Genomic DNA, 27,500 nt, shown 5'->3' with positions numbered 1-27,500 from the left:
GGAGTTAGCACATTGATCCACAAGATGAATTTTTATGAACAGGTTCCGCTCAGTACTTCATTGGAAGCAGTAACTGCATCTACATGAACACACATTGATCTTACGCTCTGTAGAATTTATCTACCTCCAGGTGGGTCACACACCAGCTGATCACAGATTTGATCCTGCAACTACTTCCACTCCTATTCATTCTAGGGGATTTTAATGCCCACAGTTCTTTGTGAGGCAGTTCAGAATTCTCTCTGTGAGACAATATAGGCTTCTAGTACAGGTATTTTTTGGTTTCGTCTTTGTGTTTTAAACTCAGGCCTCTCACTCCTTTTAGCCCAACATATGGTATGTTCTTGGCTATTCATCTATAAATGTGTAGCCCTAGCTTTCCTCTGTCCATTTGCTGGTAGTTGCGTAATGATTTATGAAACTGATCATTCCTGAACATTATTTTTTTGCTAGACTGATACCCATCAGAAAGCCCTTCATGCTGGAATTTAAAGACTGCTGAACAACATAGATCCACCATTTCCTTAAACCTTCAATTTCCCTGTCATTGAGGAAGTGAAGTTATCCTCTGACATACTATTGCTGTGATATTACAAATGACAAAAGTGGCAGTCCCTCTCTCTTCAGGGCCTTTCTACCTATGCCACGGTAGACCATGAAATAGCTGCAGTCATTAAAAATCTCAGAATGGCACTTAATCAATTTAAACATATCTATTGAGGGATACCCTTATCACCTTGAAAGGCTCTGAACCTGGGCCCACTATCTAATTAAAAAACACAAGAAGTAGTGTTTGGAAACATTTGTAACCACCACTGCAACCCTTACATCCTCTTCTCAGTTATGGAACAAATTATGCTGTATTTACAGGCACCAGTTATCATATAGTGTCCTTGAAAGCTATCAGGATGGCACCAGTCAAACTGGCATCACCATCATTGCTGAACAAATAACAGTTGTTCTCTGTACAGGCTTCAGTATCAGAAAGTTACCCACCTGCCTTCAATCTCCATAGATGACAGAAATTCTCAATCCTCAGAAGCATACAATGGCCCATACAATGAATAGGTACTCCTCAGTGCCTCGGCAGAATACATACATAATATTCTTGCACTTTTAAAATGCATCTGGCATGAACGTGAGTCCCCCACCCAATGGATGGCTGTGTCACCCTGTTTGTTGTACAAATGTTTTGAACGTATGGTGAATGGATGACTGATATCAGGGATGGCCAAGATTTCAGCTTGCAGGTCATGCCTGGGCCCGAGTGCCAAAGTCCTGAGCCTCACATCACATTTCCCCCACTGCCACGCCACACTGTCTGGGCACGAGGAGGGGGGAGAGGGACAACAGCGTACATGCCACATTTAAATGGATGGCAGTTCAGTCGGAATGCATATGACTTGCTTTTATATTTCATATTTCCCAACAATATAGATCACAAACAAAGCAAGTTTTCAGTATTAATTATTTTTGGTGTGCTGAAGACATAATTTATCTGGTACAGACTGTTGGTATACAGACAGACGCAGACAATTTCACAGAGTTTCACATTCAAGTTACTACACAATCGTGACTTATTTAGTTTTGTGATTGAAAAAAGGTCTTTCACAAAATATGTGTATTGAAATATTACGAAATAAATCTTGGGTGAACAGCCTAGTATGAGGGTGCATAGGACACAATATTTTGGCAATCGACCATGTTGCCATCATCACCTGATGATATTGTGTCCTATGCACACTCATACCAGGCTGTTCACCCGAGATTTATTTGGTCATAAAGTATGCGTGGAGAAATTGAAGAATCATATTGAAATATTGTAGCACTCCTACAATCTCATTATGGAGACTTGGGAAACCTACTTTAGAAAAGCAATATGGATTGTTTTAATGTAGAAATATTTGTATTTAAAACCGGAATTATATGTAAATTGAAGGTGGATCACTGCTGCCAGCTGCAGCAGGACATTAGGCAGAATCATCAGTGATGAGTGTAGAGCATTCAAATAAAAAAACTGGAATTACTTTGCAAGGCAATCAGTTACATCTACACAGGTACAGGGGTGCTTTCAATTGAAATGGCAAATGATCTCAAAAACAGCTCGAAAACAGATGTAAGACTGACAGTGTCCTCAAAACCTTTATAAAACTATCATTGTAATTCTTGCATGGCTACAATGAATTTATCAAATCTCGTGCTTTCCTTAATGCCAGTGGTCTTGGGGAACTAGATTGTCTTTGTCAGAGTTTTCTTTTTAAATGCATCACCATCAAATCAGAAAGTAGTTACCTTGCAGTGTCTTACCATGGACAGTGTGCAGCCAAGTCCATTTGAAATGCGAAGTCTACAATGCATTCTGGATATTCAAATTTTCGTTCCTGCACTCCTGTTTCCTTCATAAATTCAACAATAACAAGATTTCGTTCCAGGCATGCCCCTTGATTTAACCAATGCACTTTGCAGTAATATATGAAGTCTCCGTACTCTTCATTCATTTCCATTGAAAACTGTTGCAAATGAAAATGGAATAATGGGCGTGACTTCATAAATTTTACTGTTCATGCCACCAGTTTCTTCAAGTGCTCCATGCCTGCAAATTCAGCACCAAGTGCTTTTCGATGTACAGAACAATGAATCCCATCTGTCAGTTGTTTTATTTTTTGCTCTTTCATTGTCATCTAAAAGTTTATATTCCTTCTGAGTGGTACTATAATGTCGTTTCATAGCAAATGAGCACTACCCATCACTTATGTCAATTGAGAATTCTCATCCGTCTCTTCTGTCATTCCCATTCATTTTAAAGGATTGTGACGGTAGATTGCTAAATTGCCTCTTTTGCTACAAATAGCCACTGGACCATTGATAGGCCGTGCCTTGGACTGCACATGTGAAGTCTTATCATGCTGTGTCCGGCCCTGATTTATATGGACTATCAAGGTTTGGAGACTTCTATCTAAATTTCACTGTAGTTTTTCTCTGGACTCATGGCCATGTCACACTCACAGGAAACTGGTGTTGCTGATCATTTGGACAAGGAGGGTATCAGAAAGAATGCCCTAGAATTGTAGACGTGAGCCCTTATGGAAGACCCTATCCTAACAACTTTTAGTGCCGTGGAATTGCAGCCCATATATTCTTTCCATTTTTGTGGTCTGATTACCTATCACAGCCTTTTCCAGTCCATTTTATTTTATGGTCTCAGCAAGGTAATTGACTTTCTTTACCCTCATAATGCGGTCTATCTCTGTTTCAAGGAATTTCAGTGTATATTTGTCATTCAACATGAATTTAGTCTTTTTGAGATCCTCAGGCCCTGTTCTGCTGGTGACCTTTTCTGGGTGGCTGATGTGGATGTTCGCTTCCTTTGGGCTTTCTGAGAGTATCCCAGAGTTATTCACAAAGGGCAGGTTTTAATTCCTTCTGATTTCTTCCCTAAGAAGATCAGGCATATTACCACAAACTGAAACAGAAAAATATGTGACTTTTCTTAATAAGTGTTAAAATTGCTTATAACATGTGTTCAAGATAAAAATGTAAGATAAACATAAGAAAGCACATCCGTTATCCTACAATCTTTCTTTTCCTTTCATTAACTAGTGTTCAAATTGTCAGCCCCCAGAAGAGTATATTCATGATATCACTGACCAGCACAAAATACAAGAATACTTTTTTTGACGAAAAAAGCTAATTTTGAGAGTTCTTTTCAACAGTAGTGTTTTCCCATGGTATCATTTCAAATTCTGAAATAGAGTTTATTTTCTCCATTTTACAGTAGATTTCAGGTAGCGCAAGGTTTGCCATTCTCTTCCCCTTATTGTTTTATGTAAAATATATTTTACGATAAGAAGACCGAAACGTCCTTTCTGAGAAAAAGTGCCTTTATGGGTAGATACGAAGCAGCCTGTGTATTCAGCCTTTTGCTAACTTAACATGCATCTGCTGTAACTTTGCAAGTTAAATTGCAACTAATCTGTGAATAGAATGAGCTTCCATTGAGCTATTGTCATGTGTACACATTTGAATTTTTGCTGCAAAAATACTTCCTCGTTTAACAAGTGATGCACAGTCCACACAAGGCTGGTTGCTTTGCATACATACCACTTGTATGGAACCTTCTGTGCACAGCATTCAGTGATGATGTAATTTCATGTTGTTGTCTTCTGTAATAATAATAAAATGTTGTGTGGCTTCCAGTCTGGTTTGAGTTTGATTAGGACTTTAGTGTCACTTTTGCCACTTATTTATTCAAACATCAACTTATTTGGCCTCATGTGGCAGAGCAGACTTTGTTTGTCTCTGGGCCTGTACAGATTGTTTCCATCAGTTCCCAAACTTAGCTAGGAAACAATGCAGTGTGCGATAGCAGTATAGCATTGTAGTAGACATGGTGAACGCAGTGTTGATTCCAATGTGTTGCGTGCTGTGCATGACAGAGGAGAGGCTTGTTTCCCCTCACACCTATCTGCCAATGTATAAGGGGTAATAGTTTTATTATGCTCCCGGCACCCCCCCACAATAAGTGTCAAGTTACATTATGGATATAGTAAATGGTACTAATAGATTTGATTAGTTGAAATTCACAGAGGGATCTCCTCCATGTGATACTAGAATTTCTGCTCCATCTCTTAATGATTGTAGAACTTTGAATTGATAATTATGTATTTATTATCAAGACGGCTTGCTTTTGATTTTGGTACTTAACTATTTCTCTCCATCTGTCTGCCCTTTTGTTTGTATGGGGTGGTGGCATTCTGAATTTCCTGCTAAAGTGAATGCTCTGTATGTTTAATATGTTTTAAAATATTGCAGCATTGGGTTATCAGTAGCATCTTGAAACAGAGACCAAAAAGATGGTTTCTATAAATAAAGTGTGTGGGTTTGGCGGTGATGAAATGATTAATGTCATAATATGTTAGCAGCCATATGTTAACACTTCAGTTTTGATACACTAATGGTGTACAAACATTATTTATCTATTATCTTGTTTTATTTGTCTCTGAATGTAAATATTAACCTCAACTTTGTCTGTGTCTTTCTTTCATTTTAGTAAAAAGACTGACAACAATCAATGGTGGGAGCTGTTTGATCAGAATACATCGAGGTTTTACTACTATAATGCAACTTCTCAAAAGACTGTGTGGCACAGGCCTCAGAACTGTGACATAATTCCTTTGGCAAAACTGCAGGTACGTTATTCAGAAAAAGTGTGGAAAATACTAGGGGATTTGATTTTTTGTTATAATTATAAAGAGCTTTAAATTAACTTATCTTTGACAGCTGTTACAGTAAAATGAAGTTATTTCAGCTGTAAGTCTGCTTCTTCAACAACAGAGGTTTTATTGAACACCAATTAAGTACAAATAAATTATAGAATGTAATAGATCCTGATTCTTCTTGAATGAACAGAAGCAAAAGTTTCTAGAGAAGGATTTGTTTTGGCCCTTAAAGTACTCTGGATGTTTGTGCTGGAGAACACTATCAAGTTTGTCCAGCTGGAAAACATTTGGATACAAACCACTCTCTTGGTGTGTGGACACTCTGTCGGTTCACTCACATACGGCACAACATGTGGTCAAATGGAAAGTGGAGACAGCACCCAGTAAGTGCTAATTAAACATTGACAGCATGGAGTAATTTAGTCTGAATCAGTGTCCAGAAAATAACGGAGTATCGCAAGGTTGTCATAAATAAATCCACTGGAGAGCATGTGGTACACATCAGTGAGCTGAGACAAGGGACACTGAGGTGGTCTATGATAGTCCTAAAATGTGGTACTGTTGTTTATCCACAGGACCTGGTATTAGTGGATGTATAGCTCTTTGCCCAGCCTAGCAACCTTGGTGGATGTGTGTGTAATTATATTGATTGATCCATTGATATGTTGCGTGTGATTATTAGTTATTATGCACCTTTTGGCTATTTGATTATTACCAATGGCCTAGACTGCAAATTCTGACAGTTCCAAAATTGAAGTCTTCAAATGCCAATTGAGACAGATGAACTGTAATATCTGCCCACAGTTGTGTTGTATGTTCCATAAATATGCTGACTATAGTTTTATTATGTTTAGTTGTCAAAAGTGTTTCCATAACTTTATTCGGAATAACTTCTCTTTGATTTAATTCTGGGACTCAGTGTTCAAGTTATTAAGTAATTGAATTTTAAGAAATCATTTTTCATGATGAGCTTCAGCTGCTCATTCGAAACTAATCAAATGTCTTCTTGGCAAATCGAAACCAAATGTGGAGTGCTCATCTGCCATATAGTTTTAATGACAATGAAGGTTCATTTCTGCCCACACTACTTCAGACTAGGGAACATTCCCAGGTGTAAATAAATGACCTTACTTGGCAGGTATGTAGAGGAGTCAAAATAATGCTATACATAGTTTTCATTTTTGCTCAGTTTCACTTTTAAGGGACAGAAAGCACACTGAAAGGTAATTTAGCATATGAGGGTTAGAGGGAATGTCTTCGAAGCCATGAAATATATAAAAAAAAGTTTCATATCTAAGTTGAAATGTATTTAATGATCTTGAAAACTGTGTAATCAGCTTTTGTAGTAATTCGAAATTTCGCACCACCTTGAATTAATTTTGCAAAATGAAAACTTTTGTTACAACACAAATTAAAGCAGCTTTCCTGCCACATTGTCCTTGTGTAATAAAACTGGCTTATGAAATTCCATTTTTGGAAAACCAGTTGTACCCAATGTGCTGTTGGAGTAATATCAACAGCGTTAATTAAAATATAAAAACATTATTATTATTATTATTCCAATTATTTGTTTTATTTTACATTGTTATTTTACATTTTAAATTCATGGTTTTTTTTAGTTTACTGTTTCATGTGCATGAAAATAATAAATAACTCCTTATTATGGTACAAAATCATCACAGTAATGATAATCTGTAAAAAAATACTTAAAACATAACCTTTTTTTTACACCATGTGCATAAAATGACAAAGATTTCTTCATATAATACATGTGACGGGCAACACAATATAAAACAAAATTCAGTATGATCCTCAAATTGTGGTTGGCAATCCTCTAAATATTCTGATTTGTAGGAGACACATTTCAGTACATCGGAGAACCTCAGCAAAGCAAATTGATTGTGTATTAGTGACTGCAGGTTGATTATATTGTTCAAGTGGAGATTGACATCATAATCATTCAGCAGAACTAGCTCTGAAAATCTTGTCACAAACTTCTTCCAACACTGAAAGCCATTTATGTCCAGTGGCTGTACTTATCCCATCGAGCGTTTTAGGATCACCAGATGAAAAAGTTCCTTGTCCTCAGGTAAGATACTCAAAATGGCTCTTTGACACAGGCCACGGCAAGAATCTAACAAAATACAAATTTTTGCCCTGCACTGGGAAAGAAACCTTCTGTCAAATATCTTTTGACGAGGTCAGATGTTAGTTTATGGTATGTTGATACCTTCACAAGAAGATTTGGGCTTCAAAAAGAGATTCTCGAATTCTTGGTCAAAACATTCCATTAGTTTCTTCCAAAACTGTGAGAAGAGGGAGGGGGGGGGGGGGGCGGGGTGTTACAAATCGGGCACTACAATTTGCTGCTGAATATTGTTTTATATTGTGTTGCCTATCGTGTGTATTACTGAAGAAATTTCACTCATTTTTATGTGCATTGTGTAAAAAACCTTATGCTTCAAGCATTTTTTTTATAGATTATCATTATTGTGAATATTTTGTATCATAATAATGAGTTACTCATGGGAACAGTAAACTAAACTAAAAAATGAATTTAAAACATAAAATAACAATTTAAACTATTAAAAAATAAGTAAAACAAATAATTAGAATAATAATGAATATTTGCATATGCATGAAAAAAATGTTATGTCATTTTATTAACTTTTTAGCTTCAGCTTCCACCGGAAAAAATTTTTTTTACGTTAATACTCATAATACCAGTGCTGTTCACAAATGGTGCTCTGAAACAAGAAATGTTTGTTGGCAGAATTGTTCTGACAAGGCATTGTATGCATAATCTTACTATTGTTTCTTATTGTCTTTTAGGATATTCTTTTTTTATTTCAGAGGACCACTGCAGCACTATCAATGTGATAATGAAATGTGCTATTACCTTATGTAAATAATGACTAAATTTGTTCACAATTATAATAATGACAAATAATATTTCTATGTAAGATTTCAATTACAAATTACTTTTGAAGGACGTTTCATGATAACAGCATATCGCATCCTCAGTTCAGCAGTGGGGAGATGTTACAAATAATTTTGTACTTTCTTAGAGATATCGAGAGGTGTTAAATGTCAATTCCAACAAATGAAAAACGGAATTTCAGCCAGTTAGTCAGTATTATTCAAGTATGTGACTTTCTCCATGTTCGACATGTCAAATAGATTTTTGACAGGCTATTAACCAAATGTACCACACAAATGGGTTTTTTCTCAGAATACTAGAAATACTTAACAAGTTGATCATGGATTTTGCTTCAGACTGTATATAAACTTTATGAACTCCTGTGACTCTTCAGGCTTTCCTAGCTGCTCAGTTGAATATATGAAGCTCAGATTACATTGTGTATATTCCACATTTCTCAGAAGCAACTGGTCGTCATGATCATGTAGTTGCTGCTGGTTACAACTGGCTATTAGTTACTGCTAATAGTCGCCAGCAGTAACCAAGTGATGGTGCCGAGCACTCATCTTGATGAAATATTGTGGTATTTACAGAATGTGATCTGGTGTCAGAGAGCTATATCTTCCTTCTTCGTGAAGTGATTTTCCTTTATTTTTTGGAAATACCACTTATATACCTTAAAGAGTATTTCACATGTTAACATACTTAGGAGAAATTTGATACAGTAACTCCTAACTGTTGACTTACAGGAAACCTGTGTTTGGTGATATATGTGTATTAAGCTGTGGTCCAAGGCATATTTCTCTGCCTAACATTTCGTTTTCAACCCTGGAGACACCATCAGAGGCTATAACAAATCATAAAGCAGTTTTAGCTTTAAGCAAGCTCAGCAAGCCAAAATGTTTATACATATCCAGGCAACACACTGTTTGTGAAGCCATCAGACCACTGCCTAAAATTGCGGAGTCACACTGACATGTTATGAAGCTTTATTTATTACTAAGGCCCACAGCACATCAGTCTTCAATCCTTCTTCTTTTCTGTATATGCAGTTCAGCTTTGTTTGAGATTGTAACTGTGCTTTGAGTCATAACCTCTGATGATTTCTCCAACATTGAAATACGAAATATTAGGCAGAGAAATATGCCTTGGACCACAGCAATGCACATAAAGCAGATATCACCAAAAATGCAAATACTGGCTCTGAAAGCCTGCAATGTGTGATAAAAAGAGAAACCACTAGCTTGGAAACTTTAGAAACCAATTTGCATGAGAAAAGAAATTGTGCAGTTATTTTCAGTATTCTGAGAATGTTACTTATGTTTTCAGTCAGAGCCTTCTTTGTATAAATTCATTAGATTTAAAATAAGGTGGAGGAGGAGGAGGAGAGGGGGTGGTAGTGGTGGTGGTGGTGTATCATAAACCTCATCATCATCATTTAAGACTGATTATGCCTTTCAGCGTTCAGTCTGGAGCATAGTCCCCCTTATAAAATTGCTCCATGATCCCCTATTCAGTGCTAACATTGGTGCCTCTTCTGATGTTAAGCCTATTACTTCAAAATCATTCTTAACCGAATCCAGGTACCTTCTCCTTGGTCTACCCCGACTCCTCCTACCCTCTACTGCTGATCCCAATAGTCTCTTGGGTAACCTTGCTTCTCCCATGCGTGTAACATGACCCCACCATCTAAGCCTGTTCGCCCTGACTGCTACATCTATAGAGTTCATTCCCAGTTTTTCTTTGATTTCCTCATTGTGCACACCCTCCTGCCATTGTTCCCATCTACTAGTACCTGCAAGCATCCTAGCTACTTTCATATCCGTAACCTCAACCTTATTGATAAGGTAACCTGAATCCACCCAGCTTTCGCTCCCATACAACAAAGTTGGTCGAAAGATTGAACGGTGCACAGATAACTTAGTCTTGGTACTGACTTCCTTCTTGTAGAAGAGAGTAGATCGTAGCTGAGCGCTCACTGCATTAGCATTGCTACACCTCGCTTCCAGTTCTTTCACTATGTTGCCATCCTGTGAGAATATGCATCCTAAGTACTTGAAACTGTCCACCTGCTCTAACTTTGTTCCTCCTATTTGGCACTCAATCCGTTTATATCTCTTTCCCACTGACATTACTTTTGTTTTGGAGATGCTAATCTTCATACCATAGTCCTTACATTTCTGATCTAGCTCTGAGATATTACTTTGCAAACTTTCAATAGAATCTGTCATCACAACTAAGTCATTCACATATGCGAGACTGCTTATTTTGTGTTCACCTATCTTAATCTCACCCAGCCAGTCTATTGTTTTCAACATGTGATCCATAAATAATATGAACAACAGTGGAGACAGGTTGCAGCCTTGTCTTACCCCGGAACTACTCTGAACCATGGACTCAATTTACCGTCAACTCTAACTGCTGCCTGACTGTCTATATAAAGACCTTTAATTGCTTGCAAAAGTTTGCCTCCTATTCCATAATCACGTAGAACAGACAATAACTTCCTCCTAGTAACCCGGTCATATGCCTTTTCTAGATCTATAAAACATAGATACAATTCCTTGTTCCACTCGTAACACTTCTCCATTATTTGCCGTAAGCTAAAGATCTGGTCCTGACAACCTCTGAGAGGCCTAAACCCACACTGATTTTCATCCAATTTGTCCTCAACTAATACTCGCACTTTCCTTTCAGTAGTACCTGAGAAGATTTTACCCACAACGCTGATCAAAGAGATACCTCTGTAGTTGTTACAATCTTTTCTGTTTCCATGTTTAATGGTTGGTGTGATTACTGCTTTCGTCCAGTCTGATGGAACCTGTCCCGACTCCCACGCCATTTCAGTTATCCTGTGTAGCCATTTAAGACCTGACGTTCCACTGTATTTGATGAGTTTCGACTTAATTTCATCCACCCCAGCCGCTTTATTGCACTGCAATCTATTGACCATTTTTTCCACTTCCTCAAATGTGATCCTATTTCCATCATCATTCCTGTCCCATTGTGCATCGAAATCTGAAACATTACTGATCGTATTTTCACCTACATTGAGCAACTCTTCAAAATGTTCCCTTCATCTGCCCAGATCATCAACAGGATTCACCAGCAGTTTTCCTGACGTGTCCAAAATACTTGTCATTTCCTTCTTACCTCCCTTTCAAAGACTGCTAATTACACTCCAGAATGGTTTTCCAGCAGCTTGACCCAAGGTCTCCAACCTGTTTCCAAAGTCTTCCCAAGATTTCTTCTTCAAAAACTTGCGTGGCTGAATGTATACTAAAATAGAAGCAAAAATATTCCGGTGAACTGCTTGCAAATTAGCTGGGAATGTGTGGTTACTCTGTTGTCCATGGTTGGGAAATGTTTTAGATGCCATATTCGGCCACTGGGAATCTTTGCTGGGCCTCCAAGTGTACCTGACCACATTTCTCTGGATTTTTCTATATGGGGTCTCAGAAGTAGCACTCCCATTGATACAATTGAAGAATTGAAGCAGTGAATTGTACAATCATGTCAACATTTATGAGCTGTTCTGAGGAGGGGGTTTGAAAGACTTTATAACTCACTGTAGAGGTAACTGCAATATTACATCCAAATGCCAAGATGACATGTGGAACGCTTCTGTTACTATGTAAGAGTGTATGGTAAACAGTAGCACACTGAAGCAGTATTGTGATTCGTGTTGAGGTGGGCCATGCATGAAGTTTGAGTCAAATTACAAGAGGCCTTAAGTGAAAAGTTTGCATTTAAAATACATTTGTCCTGAATAGGACAATATTTCATACTAAAGTCAGTGGCAGCCGATAACCACACATTCACAGTTATTTCACAAGTGGCTTGTATGTGGATCCAAGTATGCGAGAACATTTTTGCTTATATCAACATATATTTTCACCTGTATCAGTTTTCACTATTAATTGTCAAACATCCTGTATCAGTAAGCTTAGTATGTATTGAACTTTATTGTTGATGTGCAACTGTTTGTGTTGCTTTAAGTGGATGCATTTAATCCCTATACAAAGAGATTACACAGTTCCCATTTACAACCTGACTTCTTCCTTACTATAATACCTGTGTTTATTGGAAATGGGTCTTGCATTTACTTAACTTAATAATTCAGAATAAATTTTTCATTCTACAGCAGAGTTTGAACTATTATGAAACTTCCTGAAAGGTTAAAACTGTGTCAGATGGTGATCTGAACTCCTACTCAAAACTCAGGGTCCTGCTTCGGACCATGGTATGGTCCACAGTTTCTATAATGCTTCTGATCATGAGATATTTTGAATCTTGATCTGGCACCAATTTTTGTGGCATGATATGTTGACAAATTACTTAGCAAGTGCTGTCATGCACAGGACCATAAAAATGCACATTGTTAGATATTAAACTAAATGTAGTTGTAGAATGACTTACCTTTGAGACTGTTCTGATAAACAAAATAACTTATTAGTTAAGGTGACATTATGCTGAGAAGATTTTTCGGAGTCACTAACAGAAGGCTTTTTAACTCCAGACTCTTAAACAAAACACTGAGCCTCTTCCTGAAGATCAAGCAGCACAAGAGGAACCAAAGAAGAAAGAGTCTGTAGCCACCCAAACACCAGGCCGTACAGTAAGGAGCTCAAAGTCTTCACACGATTCAGCAGGGACGGCTGCTCCAACCCATCAGGTAATTTTAAATTGTATTTGCACTGTGTAACATCTTGTTGCTCATGTTGATTTAGATGGAGATAAAATTTCACTAAAATTGTATTGTTTACCTTGTCAAATTACAATGTTGATAACAATTCTGTGATAAATTGTGAGTGCAGGTGCTAGATCACGAAAATTGTTGAGCCCAAGTATCCAATGAAAACACCTAACAGTTCAGGAAATTATCATTGGTGTTGGCACCCCTTTAATATTGCAAGTTATGAGAAAATGTTGAGCACCAAACAAGTGTCATTTCTGGCAGCTTTCAAGTTCGATCACATTTCTGCACAATGACTCATCAGAGCATTAGAGATTACGTAGTATGCTCCCAGTATGAGAAATTAACTGCATCTGGTCTTGTAGGATGCTTCACATTTAGTTTGTTGCGAATATTGTAGGCAGCTGGGAGTATGCAGGAACTAGTCTATGTGTAGTGATTACAGCACTAGAGTCTTTTCAGGAGAGGGAGGTTTCAGATCCTTTTCTTTCCATTCTGATTTATGTCTTAATGGTCCTCCTGAATTGCTTCATTTGAATACTGGGTTGTTTCTTTTGAAGGAACACAGCTGATTTCATTATCGAATCCAGCTCTGACTGAAATAGTGATTTGTCTCTAATAATCTTAACGAGCAAGATGGCGCAGTGGTTAGCACATTAGACTCACATTCGGGAGGGCGACGGTTCAAATTCATGTCCAGCCGTCCTGATTCAGGTTTTCTGTGATTGCCCTAAATTGCTTCAGGCAAATGCCGGGATGGTTCCATTGCAAGGGCATGGCCAATTTCCTTCCCCATCCTTCCCTAATCTGACCTTGTATTCCATCTCTAATGACATTGTTGTTGACAGGACGTTGAACACTAATCTCCTCCTCCTCTCTAGTAATCTTCATGTTGACCGAACACAAAGTCACAATCATCATTTCTTTATGTGCAAGTAGCTTTGATATGATACTGTGACACCCAAAAATGTGAGTGGGACAAGTGTATGCTTCAATAGAGGGAGAAGAGGTATAATTAAAACCTCAAAGTGTTCTGCCTATGGGACCATACAGCAAAGCCATCTTCTGTTTACATTTAGAGAGCGGATTCAGTTAAAATGGTTTTTTCTTTTAAGCCATCTGATGTTTTCAATTAATTTGGAAATAGTTTGTAACTTCATTGATCCTAGTAATTCATTGAGTGGTGCTCTCATGGTCATGAACACTACGTAGAAACTTGTCATGGGATCACTGCTGTCAACTGAATTTTTTTACTGTTGCCTTATAAACATCCTAAAGTTTGTATCTGTGTGTAGATGCCATACATTAGAGTTCGTGGTGGTCAAGGGGTTAGCGGTCGAGCTTCATAAGACAAACGTATATGAGGCAACAGTTCAACTCCCGCTCAAACCTTCATTTTTGTAGTACAAGTGTAAATTCTGTGATATTCAAAAAATTTACACCTACACTATTTATTCTTGCTACATTAGAAACGTCTGACTGCCACACATGTTAACTGCCAAATGAGGCCTGCCTCTGTATCTGCAGCTCGAAGCACCGAAGTCCAAAGTAGTTCCGGGTACTTTACCAGATTGCATGTATAAGGGACTTCGCAAATCACAAGATTAGATTAGATTCAGGGAAACTCTATGCGTTTCTTAATTTACTTGACAATAGTTATAAATATATTTGTGCTAGTAATTAAATTTAATTAAAAATAGAAAGTAGTCAAATAACATGACATTCACTAAAACTTCATGCAAATACATGTAGTTTTTATTAATTATATTACCTCTCAAATGTCATAAAAATTGAATAATATGACCAGTGATGAAAAAAATGTAGATTGAGAATTAAGTCTTGAATAGTGGGAGACGGACCGTCACCTCATACACGTTCGTATTACAAAGCTCGAACGTTAACCACTTGACCACAATGAACTATAAAATCCAACACCTGCACACACACATCCATTACATAATAGACACACAAAACTTCTGTTGCGATTTTCGCAGAATTGCCAGAGTAGTGCACCTTACTACTTGCACATTATGTTGTTTTAACGGCCTACTAAAGGTGTACAAAGTTTGTTGAAGTAAATCTGTGATCCCAACGTCGTGGCCTCCCCTTTTCAGTTCAATTTCACATACATATTTCAACTAGATCTTTTTCAAATATCCTCTCTTAAGTAATTGGCATATGTTTCATTTCATTGAATGCTTTCATTTTAATTTGTTTGCAGCATGACAAGACTGAAACCATAAGAAATTCAAGGTTAGCAGCTACTGGTAGTGGTAAGATATCTGTTAGTTCCGAGACACAGACATCTCCTTCAGGATCTCCGAGATCTGGACGACACTCTCACCATCATCGCCACCATCACAGGCACCATCAGACGAGTAGGCCAGTTGAAGATGTCGGACATCGATCTACTGCGTGGTACACACGAACAGCTCATTCTCAGGTACGTCTAATAGTGGAAATGGTTGCATTTGAAAAGGGAACTAATGGTAGTGTTATGAAACGAAAATTTGTAGCATCAAAGCTGCTGCTGTTCCTATTATGTAAGCAAAGGAAAATGTTACAAACTCAGTGCAAAGAAATCCATATTTTTTAATGTGTTACGATAAATCAACTGAGATTGTTTTTCTATCTGAATGCATGGTTTTATGGTGATATGTAATGATGAAATTCTCTCAAGCTTCCAGCCATGTCAAGTGGTTTAAAATCCATTTTAAGCTACTTGATGTGGCTGGAATCTCAAGAGAATTTTATCATTCTTTTTATCATTTGGTTATATAATTTGTTCATATTTATATTCTAATTATAGTTAGTGTCATGCCAAATAATTAAATTAAAATATTCGTGTGCAGAACATGTGAATTAGTGTACAATTAAAAGCCAATAAGTAGCAGTTTAATCTACACATGATGGGTAGCTTTTGTTGGTGGAACTCAATTTGTGGACAAAATTTTACTTCATCATTGTTTCATAAACAGGATTTTCTTATATGCAACAAACATAAATTACCCTAAAATCCTCAAAAGTTTGCCTTAATATGATAATGCTGCACATATGCACATCCAAATGAAATACACTCCTGGAAATGGAAAAAAGAACACACTGACACCGGTGTGTCAGAACCACCATACTTGCTCCGGACACTGCGAGAGGGCTGTACAAGCAATGATCACACGCACGGCACAGCGGACACACCAGGAACCGCGGTGTTGGCCGTCGAATGGCGCTAGCTGCGCAGCATTTGTGCACCGCCTCCGTCAGTGTCAGCCAGTTTGCCGTGGCATACGGAGCTCCATCGCAGTCTTTAACACTGGTAGCATGCCGCGACAGCGTGGACGTGAACCGTATGTGCAGTTGACGGACTTTGAGCGAGGGCGTATAGTGGGCATGCGGGAGGCCGGGTGGACGTACCGCCGAATTGCTCAACACGTGGGGCGTGAGGTCTCCACAGTACATCGATGTTGTCACCAGTGGTCGGCGGAAGGTGCACGTGCCCGTCGACCTGGGACCGGACCGCAGCGACGCACGGATGCACGCCAAGACCGTAGGATCCTACGCAGTGCCGTAGGGGACCGCACCGCCACTTCCCAGCAAATTAGGGACACTGTTGCTCCTGGGGTATCGGCGAGGACCATTCGCAACCGTCTCCATGAAGCTGGGCTACGGTCCCGCACACCGTTAGGCCGTCTTCCGCTCACGCCCCAACATCGTGCAGCCCGCCTCCAGTGGTGTCGCGACAGGCGTGAATGGAGGGACGAATGGAGACGTGTCGTCTTCAGCGATGAGAGTCGCTTCTGCCTTGGTGCCAATGATGGTCGAATGCGTGTTTGGCGCCGTGCAGGTGAGCGCCACAATCAGGACTGCATACGACCGAGGCACACAGGGCCAACACCAGGCATCATGGTGTGGGGAGCGATCTCCTACACTGGTCGTACACCACTGGTGATCGTCGAGGGGACACTGAATAGTGCACGGTACATCCAAACCATCATCGAACCCATCGTTCTACCATTTCTAGACCGGCAAGGGAACTTGCTGTTCCAACAGGACAATGCACGTCCGCATGTATCCCGTGCCACCCAACGTGCTCTAGAAGGTGTAAGTCAACTACCCTGGCCAGCAAGATCTCCGGATCTGTCCCCCATTGAGCATGTTTGGGACTGGATGAAGCGTCGTCTCACGCGGTCTGCACGTCCAGCACGAACGCTGGTCCAACTGAGGCGCCAGGTGGAAATGGCATGGCAAGCCGTTCCACAGGACTACATCCAGCATCTCTACGATCGTCTCCATGGGAGAATAGCAGCCTGCATTGCTGCGAAAGGTGGATATACACTGTACTAGTGCCGACATTGTGCATGCTCTGTTGCCTGTGTCTATGTGCCTGTGGTTCTGTCAGTGTGATCATGTGATGTATCTGACCCCAGGAATGTGTCAATAAAGTTTCCCCTTCCTGGGACAATGAATTCACGGTGTTCTTATTTCAATTTCCAGGAGTGTAGAAATACCATATGCACAATCAAATGAAATAGAAATAACATACGCAATTAACTTTACAAAATTGCATGTTACCAAGGAAATCCTTAATAAACAGACTAACAACAGATGGGAAATAATACATCCACCAGAGTAGTTACAGGTTGAGCTGTTGCAATGAGTACCATCAATATGTATCTTTTCTCAATATATCTGCTATGAACTAGATCAGCTAACATTTTTATGTGATATCATTTATATTTTACAGTTTCTTTTTTTATTTGCTACTTTTTCATCTCCGAATAATTAATCAGCAATCTAGTTAATGTTTCTCACCTGTGGTACAGATTAAGCTTCTGTTCGTTGTGTTACTTTCCCCTTATTTAGAAATTTGTTGTTTAAACCCCTCTTCTGTCCAAAAATTCAATGTCAGTCCCTTCCCCCTCTTTACCACTTATTGCTCCATCAGTTTTCTTTAGTAACTCATACCTCAAGCTAACTTCTGCTGTACCATTACAGCCCTCATTTACAGTTTTTTTATTATTATTAATTGCAACTTTGCAGGTAACCATATCACATCAGAAGTGTTGCCCTGTTTCATGTGAAAATCCCAATGCATTATCCCCACTTTTAAACATGTTTTGTCTGATTTTACTTTTCAGTTTTACTGAGAAGTGTAGTCTTGCTCTGAAAAAATTAGAACAAAAGGAAAATTAATTATAAAATTAAGTGACTGGGTGGAAAGATAGGGTCAGACATGAGGAGAAAGGGAGTTGCAGAGTAAGGAGGTGGTAGGTAACAGTTGCAATTAGTTTGAGTTAATGCCCAGGCTAGTGAGTCTGAACCAAGCACATGCCAAGAGTGAAAAATTGAAACATTGTGCAATAAGTCATAGTGTACTTCGAATGTTTTTTAACAGGATATTTAGTATTATAGATGTGTATACATTGTTGTCCATTCATCCTTGCTGAAAGCTAAGTGGTGATAATGTTAACAGAATAGTTGCACTTCAGCTGATACAAAATGTGTTGTTTCACATGTGGCTTTTTCTTTAAAGGTGTAGGTGTTGCCAGTGCTAAGGCTGGAATAAGTAATTGCAGAAGATTGCATAGGTGTAAGTTTTGCAATGGAGGGTATCATAATGATGAGACCTTTGTGGTGAAGAAATCGATTGGAGAGACACTGTTGAACTACAAAAAATGTATGCACTTGTATACTTCCAGGCTTCTGGTCCTGCATTGATACACTTACGTTACGAGAGTCTACTGCGAGAGGATTTGCTGCCCTCCTCTTACTTCAACTCAAGTAATACACCACAAGATATTTGATACAAGAACTACATTCATTATTTCAGATGGCAATATACAACACATTCCATTAACTAGAGAGTTTGTCAGGCTCAGCTGCTCGGAGTGGCCGCACGGTTTGAGGCGCCATTTAATGGAATGCACGGCCCTTTCCGCCGGAGGTTCGAGTCCTCCCTCGGGCATGGGTGTGTGTGTTGTTCTTGGTGTAAGTTAGTTTAAGTAGTGTGTAAGTCTAGGGACCAATGACCTCAGCAGTTTGGTCTCTTAGCGATGTCCATTTGCTGCATTGCTGCAGCTGTTTTAGGTACTCAGTGGACTACTTCCAAGAACTGACACAGCTGTTGTACATGTTGTCGCCTGCACCATTTGTGGATTGTAATTTCATGGGTAGAGAGTTTAGGATGGATCATAAGGGCTGCATCTGTAAATCTTAGATGCTGTAGTTGTCAAGAGACTTGTTGTGATTCACCAAACTGGTCTACAAACCTCCAGTTTCCATCAATAGCTGTATGTTGCTGAATGAATGTGTACTTCACTGATTTATCTTTCTTGGATACAACCTTGTGTGGAGTTGAAAGACTTCTACCTGACAAAACCCAATATTGTGTCAATCAGTGTTTGATGACTTGATTTTTCCAGTCTTTCCTTGCCTAAGATGCTGAAGAAAACATCTGCCCCCAAAATAATATGTATTCTGGCTGGTTTGTATTAATCTTGATCAGCAGGTGCTGAACAAATGGAATGTTTGGAGCTCATTGCGTCTATGTACCGAGATGGAAATTCATTGGTGGAGTTGTCCAAAATACCTTAAGTGGTTATAATACGAGACTATCAAGCTAGGAAGATACATCAATGTTTACAAGCATGGAATACAGAAGTGGCAAAGCTACTGTTTGTACTATTCACAGACAGTGACCATTTGCTGAGTTACAGCTTTAGTTTGTTGGCTAAGCCGTTAAACTTAAAAAGGCAGTTGGACTGGCACTCTCTAGTAGCACCCTACAAGACTGCAGATATGACGGCTGCCATTCAGTCTCCTTTTAGTAGCCTGATCAAACACAGTGCACCTTCTAGAGTCACCACTCTGCCTACACTTTGTGTCATAGACTTATGGAGCAACATGCTGCGATTTGCATTACATACCTCTCAAGTACAAGCCTTGCACATGCTAGCAGAATGCCCAGGCCAGATGCACAAAAAACACAGCATTTATTTTTTGTAGCAGATGCTCATCGATCATTGATACTCAGTGGTTGAAACCCATTGTATTTGGTGAGTGCGTGAGGTTCGTTACAAAATTTGCAATTTCCTTTTTTAAAAAAAATATATATTGGCATAAGCCACAGGTCCCTCCTCTCAAGTTTCATTTGACTTATGGAACTGGAATTGCCTTGCAAATCTTCTCAGGGGCTGTTCCTAAAGCTAACCAACTCGAAAGCTTTCATCTTGTCTCCAAAAAATTCACCAGTTGGTTTAGAGTGTTGAATGTACTCAGATTTTAACCTCCCACATATGATAATCTGTGGCTTGCAAACCAGGCAGAATTGCTTCCAAAAGAATCACTTCATGAAATGAGACATCAGGCTAAAGGGCCCCTAAAGCTTCAAACAGCTACATACCTGATAAAATAGGTGATTGTAATTGTTCACCATGTGATGACTGACTGTAAATAAGACCAACAAAGCTTTTGCATCCCTGGCTGCAGTTATTTTGGGATTGTCATATCTCTGCATGATAAGCCCTGAAGCAATCAATAGGTTTTCTGATGTAACAGATAAAGGTCTCAAAAGAACCTTTGCTTCACCTCATTAAGTACAAGTAAGATAGCGAAATTTCCCAAGTCATCATTGCTAAAACCGCATACAACAATGTCGACCCTGTAGAGTAACAGGAGAAGGCAGGCAAGAAGACTATCAGTTGAGTTATATTTCATAATTAAACTAAAAAAATGCATCCCTGTTGGACAATCACTTAAGGCAGTCACCTTCAAAGGTTGATAAGTTAATACACAGTAACTTCAAAGACTTGACACGGCATGACCAATTCAATAGTTCCATTGTTTGTGATAGGTTAGCTTTCCTCTTTATTAAACCCGTTATAGTAGTGTCAATGAAATCCCAGAAATCCTCGAATTATGCCCTATCCTTATTATGATCCATAGATTCATCTTCAATTTCCAGCAAGGCTGGAGCCAACTCAAAATCAGTCTGAATCCATGTTAATTTATTTAATTTTGGTTCTAGTATTTCTGTGCTAGAACTGTCTACTGTCTACCTGTGCATATAAGAGCAGCCTTTGCAACACTTCGCGGTTCAGCCACTCTTGTTCTCCCTCAAGAGTTCATTTTGGAAATGGATAGATGGTAGCAGGAAGCCAACAGTTGCACTAATTTCCCAAGCATCTTAGTCGGTCCTAGATGTATTGAGTCATTTAGAAACTAATTTAGTGATTTACTTCTCAAAGAACACCATCTTGCCATAGATATCATTATCTGTAGTCACTCCTTGAATTGAGGTTCATTATATCCACTGTTCTTCCACAGAACTACAGGTAGTCTACTCCTCTCGCACCCTCCCCCTGCTATAGCCTATAAGTATGAATGCTTAGAGTCAGAGTGGCTATAGTGTAACACAAAATATGCTTAACATTATACTCATTATCAGTTTAACAATATGAGTAGTCTTGATTCTACCTCTTAATCAAAGTAACACTGAACATTACAGATGGTAACTTGCATTTGGAAATGTACTCAGTTTCTGCCACCCACACTGCATTAACTTCCATTCATCTGTCCTGTTGTTGGGGACTACTTTCTCCCCTCTCCCCTCTCTCACCTTCCTGGCTGTTTCACACAGAGAGGTGGGCATCAATTTTCTTTTTTTTCTCCATTGGTTGACATTTTTGTCCATTTTGATGCCCTTAATAATTGGTTCATCTGACTACAAGAACACACAGATAATAACGAACTCAAGACATTATTACTGCAAGTATTTGATACAGAAAAAAACCAGTTTCCATGGAGTGGCTGTCCTAGTAGTTCTAGTCATGTTGGCTAAAGTAAACATCAGAAAACATGTGAGGCTGGCTGGGCCTGACTCAACAAGCCATCGGCTGGCTGGGAGAGTGCATCATTATAGTGAGGCTATGCCCACATCTGGGGGGGGGGGGGGGGGGGGGGGCGAGGGGCTCTGCTGGTGCTGGCATCTTGTTGCAACTTCTGTGGCTTGCTGTACAGCTGGATGCCTGGATCACGGTTGTGGAATCTTATGTGGGTCAGTACACCCCTCCCTCTTTGGGGGTGGAGCATTGCTGATTCCCTGGGCCAGGAGTGAATGACCGCGATTTGGAGATGGCGTCTAAATCCATGGGGGCCTTGGATGCTGGAGGGGAGCAAATCCCACTCGGTAGAGACCTTGGAATATGGACGAAAGTGGCTGGCACAATGAGTGCCCCGACGCCCCCCTTGTGGGAGCATGAGACGACAGAACAAGTGACTAGCAATCCAAGCCTTGATCTGTGGTGATGGTCTGCAGCAGTGGGGAAGGTAGAAGCGACTTCGCCTCAGGTTGAAGCCATGCAGGAGACATCAAACCAGTGAGGGGTGTGTCCACTGGCTGGAGGGGCACCAGAGCCCCTGCTGGTGGCTGTGATGTCAAAGGCTCATTGGGCGGTGTTGCTGCAAGCTAAGAATGAGGCAGGAACTCCGGCGTATAGGAAGCACTGAACAACAAAGGCACCAGCGAAGGTGGTAGTGCAGCGAGGAGGAGTGGGCAGGTGCCCACCTGAACTCTGAGCTGATTTTGATGACGCCAGACCTCCTGGTCTCCTGTCTGGAAAGTGAAGGCACAGTGGCTCTTCTGATGCACGACGGTTGCCGGTAACCACCAGGGTGCCAACCAAAACCATGTACTCAGACTTCCATCCCTGGCAGAAAGCACAGTACAGTGGAACATGACGGTGGGTGAAAACCCGGATGGAGGAAGTGGAGCAACATCTGCAGCTGGCGCCTATGAAGAAGCTCCGCAGAACTACAGGAACCAATAGGAGTCATCCGATAGGCCATCAGAAAAACCAGTAACATGCATCCTTGGTGGGAAACTGTTGCAGATATGTTTTCATCTGAGCCTTAAAGGTGCAAAACATGCACTCGGCCTCCCCATTAGATTGAGGGTGAAAGGGAAGGGGACGAAAATGGCGAATGCCCAACCCCACGAAGAAATCATGAAATGCTTGGAATAGCAACTGAAGTCTGTTGTCAGAAATGTGAGGAACTGGGAGACCTTCCACAGAAAATTTTTTTGAAAGCGCCTTGATAATAACCCTCTGCAGTGGCCAAGGAGCACAAGTCCATGTATTTAAAATGCGAAAATGCGACAGTGATGATCAGCCAAAAAACATTCAGAAGTGCACTCATAAAATCCCTGTCCCAGGGCTGGGTCACTGGTGGCCATGGATAAAGCAAAGCCTTGGGAGCTGTCTGCTTGTTTGTGCACCAAGGACAGACAGCCACCAAATGCTCCAGCTCCCAGTCCATGCCAGGCCAGTACACATGTCTGCGAGCCAAGGCTTTGATGTGGAGAAACACCCCAGTGACCTTCATGCAATATCTGTAAGACATCCCACTGCAAACCCCCGGGCATGACCACTCTGGGGCTGTGTCATCCATGGAGAGGAGGATTACCCTGTCTTAAGACTGAGACATGATGGCACATGACAAAATAGTTATGAAGCAGATTGAAAGTGTGGCTCGGAGGATGAGACATCCAACCCTGCTGGACAAGGTGCATAACCTGCTTGAGGACAGAGTACCTGGGTACTAGTGATCAGAAAGCTGTCTACCACCAGGCGACATCCAAATGGAAGCACATAAGCTCCTTTCTGTCAAACTCAGGGTCTCGACCGATGGGCAGCCGAGATAAGGCTTTTGTGTTGGCAAAAATGGATGTCATATTGGTGTTTGGAGAGGAACAATGCCCAACAGTGCAACCTGTGGGCCACCTTATCGGAGACCTGGTCGGATGGACTGAATAGTGAAACTAACGGTTGTTGCCCATAATGAGTTGTAATTTGGTGCCATACAAGAATATGTGAAATTTGGTGACTATACACAATTTTCAGATCTTCCTTCTCAATTGGAGGGTAATGGGCCTCTGCAAGACTGAGAGTATTAGATGTAAACCAGTGGATGCTCCAAGCCGTGTGCATTCCAATGGGCAAGGACAGCCCCCACGCCGTACTGCAAGGCGTCCTTAGCCAAAACCATATTGTGAGGCGTCCATAGCCAAAAGCAGTGGTTTGCTAGCATCAAAAGTACGTATACATGGTACCGACCTGAGGTCTTCAGCCTGGAAAAGGCCTGGTTGCACACCATAGGCCGTGCAAAGGAAGCACCCATGTGGAGAAGAAGCAGAGGGCACACACAATGGTGAATACCCTAGGAATGAACCTGTAGTAGTAGTAGGCAGTTTCACCCAAGAAAGTCTGCAATTCATGCAACGACGGGGACACGGTAGGTCTGTGAAGACTGCAGCCAGGCTCGCCAGGGGTGGGACAACCTCTCATGATGTGGTGTGGCCCAGATATTCAAGAGAGGGTAGGAAAAATTTAGACTCCTGTAGATTGCAATGCCGACTCATGGCCGGAAGCTTTTCAAAAAGGGCCCGGAGATTGTGCAGGTGGTCACTCGTGGTATATCTGGAAACGACAATGTCATCCAGGTAGTTGAAACATTGCGGTATAGTGGATGTGTCCCATTCCTGATACTGTTGAAAAATTGTGGGACAGTTGCTACACTGAACGTTAACCGCTGGTATTGATACAGGCCAAAAGGTGTATTAAGAACCATGATACGCTTGGACTCTTCATCCTGGGGTAAATGGTGATATGATTCAGAAAGGTCAAGTTTGGAGAAGAATTGACCCCTTGCTAAGTGTGTGAACAGCTCTTCTGACATGTTGCAGTGGGAATATGTTGATCATGGATTGTGAATTCATGGTGACCATAAAATCACTGCAAAGTTGCAGTTTACCAGAGGCTTTCATCACAATAACAAGGGGTGTGATCCTTTCACTAGAGGAAATGAGAACCACACTCTGAGAGATGTAAGCCGGTCCAACTCTGCCTTTACTTGAGAGTGGAAGACTATTGAAATCTGCCGAGCATGAAAAAATCTAGTACGATTGGCTGCTACAGGGTTATGTGGGCTGTAAAGTGTTTGTTGCACAGTAGGCCTTCTGCAAAAATTTCCTGAATTTTGGGGCACAATACAAATTGTGATGAATGATAGCGGAAGTCAGAAGATACAAACCATATGGAGTCCATCGCTATAAAGCCAAAGCCTGGAAGTCATCAAACCTGAAATGGTTTAGCTGAACTAGAACATAAACAACAATAAAACTAATATGCTGAATTACTGAGCTATAGGTAACATCAGCTGTGAACTGACCACGCAAGGGTTTTGCTGTTTACCATATCCCCATGGACAGCTGTTTACTGGTGACAGCGGAAGACAGCCAAGGTGTGAATATGTTTGGGCATTAAGTGGGGAAACTGCCACACTGGTGTCCATCTGTAGGTGCAGTTGTCGTGAGAGAACAAAGATCTCGATAAAAAGCTTGTTGGACGCCTGATGGGGAACCGATCCTGACCAGGATGCTTCCTGGATATCTGTATCCATGTTCTCCGATACTGCATTCTGTTATGTTGATTTGGAGATTACATCAATATGGTCTTTTTTCTGACTCTTATGACAGACAGCGCAATGCTGGAGGCATTTTGATCCATCATGTTGGGAGTGACAAGATGCACATGCTGAAAATAGGGAGTGACGGCTGGAGTGCTGTTTATGTGGTTCGTGGAAGCTATACTGGATTGGCTGGTTTGTACCGCCACTATGTTGTTCTCCCCAGACACAGTGGACGCAGCCGTACCACCCCGCACTGCCATGCCATTGTACCATGCTTCCAGCTGCCGATCAGCTCATATGACTGGACGATGGACAACACCTTGTTGAAGGAGGGTTTTCTAATTGAAAGACCTGTTGCTGAACTTCCTTATCCGGGGCAGATCGGATTATAACATGAACCATGTCATCTGCATATGACCCTTTTGACTTGTACTAGATAAAATGGTGCTTGGGAATAAGGCCATGGAGAGTCGCAGCTCAGGCATCATAAGACTGATGGGGCTGTTTCCTGCATTGGTAGAATTTAATCCCAACAACCACAACATGTGTGGCAGCAGTAATAGGGAGACAACAATGGGCATAAATTGTCAAAAGACAGCGGAGAAAGTCCTTGTAAATGGGACCAACTGCCACAATGCCTGATACAAGGTGGGAGAAATCCAGGACAAAAGCAGTGCATGACATACCTCTGCATCTGTGACATGGACAGTGTGGAAATGTTGCTGTAGGCAGTGCTCATGTGGTTACCAATCTTCCATTGCCTTATCAAATGGTGGGGATAGAGGAGGAAATATAGCTGGAGGTGAAGGGGGAGAGAGCAACGTCGGCAAAGCCTGTTATAGGACTGTAAGAACTTCCATCTGTTGTTGCACCAATGTTTGAAGCAGAACTTCCATGTCATAACAAGAAAAATGTCTGAACCGAATGCAAGGAACAACCGCACAACATAACACGTGAAAAAAGACCCTACTTGTCACCAATGTGTTCTGACTACAAGAACACACAGATAATAATAAATACAACACTTATTTCAACCAGAAAAAACACTTGCCATAGAGTGGCTGTCCTACTAGTCCTAGTTATATCAGTTGAAGCAAACATCAGACTCCATGCGAGGATGGCCAGGCCCAACTCTAAGCCGTTGGCTGGCCATTAGAGTGCACTACGGAGAGGCTGTGTGCACTTCAGAGAGTAGGGGCCATCTGAATGTGCTGGCGTCTTTTGATTTCTGTGGTGTATCGCATAGTAGTGCGCCTGAATCACGGTTGTGGAATCTTAAATGGGTCACTACGTTCGTAGTTTATCTTACTGTCTTTTCATTGTCTCTTGTCTCATCTGCAGGGTTTGTCCAATAAGTAATGTGGCAGAAGTTATAACTTAAATATAGGAAAGAGTGAGTTAGTGTTGTTCAAAATACCATCCCCCTGCATTATTAGACATTCTTTGTATGCCCTCTTGAAGGCAGCAGTCCAAAGGATGTTCAGGTATTGCACTGAAATCTCTTGACTTGCTTCAGTAGTCCCAAAATAATATCCAATGAAGTTTCTTATGTAGCATGAAAACAAAAGGAAGTCCATGGAGCCAAATCTGGACTGCAGAATGGTTGGAGCAGTGGTGACACATTGTTTGACCAGTGCCTCCCGTACAATTAGTAGCATGTTACTTAGCTAAACAGCTGGAATTGTTGTACCAAGCTGAATGTCCCCCACCAGACCTAAAAATTTTTATCTTACGACATGAATAAGTGAAGTAAATCTGGAGGACTGGCATATGCTGCTGAGTATTGTAATTGTACTGAAGCTTTCTACAATGGGGTACCTTTTAGTCCTGGTGCTCTTTGAAAACACAATGGATTCTTTCAGCTCCTGTCTGCCCATACCTCTTCTGTGACTTGTTTATTATAGCTGCTGACACACCTGACTTTTCAGGTATTCAGATCTTGTCCATTGCAGACTTGTCTCCAGTGTTTTATCCATATCTACATTTATACTCCACAAGCTATCTTGCAGTGTGTGGCAGAGGATGGAGAGTGTGTCACTATAATTTCTCAAAGTGCTATTCCATCCACAAATGGTGTGCAAGATGAAGGACACAATAAGTCCCTTTATAAGCTTGGATTTCACAAAGTTTACCGTCATGGTCATTTCATGAAGTATATTTGGAGGGAATTCATATTTTCCCATACTCTCCTTGCAATGTA

At 40.7% G+C, this 27,500-nt stretch overlaps 1 protein-coding gene across 1 annotated transcript in view; it reads left to right on the top strand.

The window, feature by feature from the left end:
• The window catches only part of LOC124721938 (filaggrin), a 345,545-nt gene that overhangs the window by 177,157 nt on the left and 140,888 nt on the right, over positions 1-27,500 (top strand). Inside the window, exons 3-5 of the mRNA XM_047247096.1 lie at positions 5,051-5,189; positions 12,659-12,814; positions 15,057-15,278. Of these exons, the coding sequence (XP_047103052.1) occupies positions 5,051-5,189; positions 12,659-12,814; positions 15,057-15,278 (517 nt within the window). The remainder of the gene's footprint in view (positions 1-5,050; positions 5,190-12,658; positions 12,815-15,056; positions 15,279-27,500) is intronic.

This window comes from Schistocerca piceifrons, chromosome X, assembly GCF_021461385.2.
Source record: "Schistocerca piceifrons isolate TAMUIC-IGC-003096 chromosome X, iqSchPice1.1, whole genome shotgun sequence".
In the NCBI taxonomy this organism is placed as follows: Eukaryota; Metazoa; Arthropoda; class Insecta; order Orthoptera; family Acrididae; genus Schistocerca; species Schistocerca piceifrons.
The sequence above is the reverse complement of the archived record's forward strand: the minus strand, read 5'-3'. Positions and strand labels throughout refer to the sequence as shown.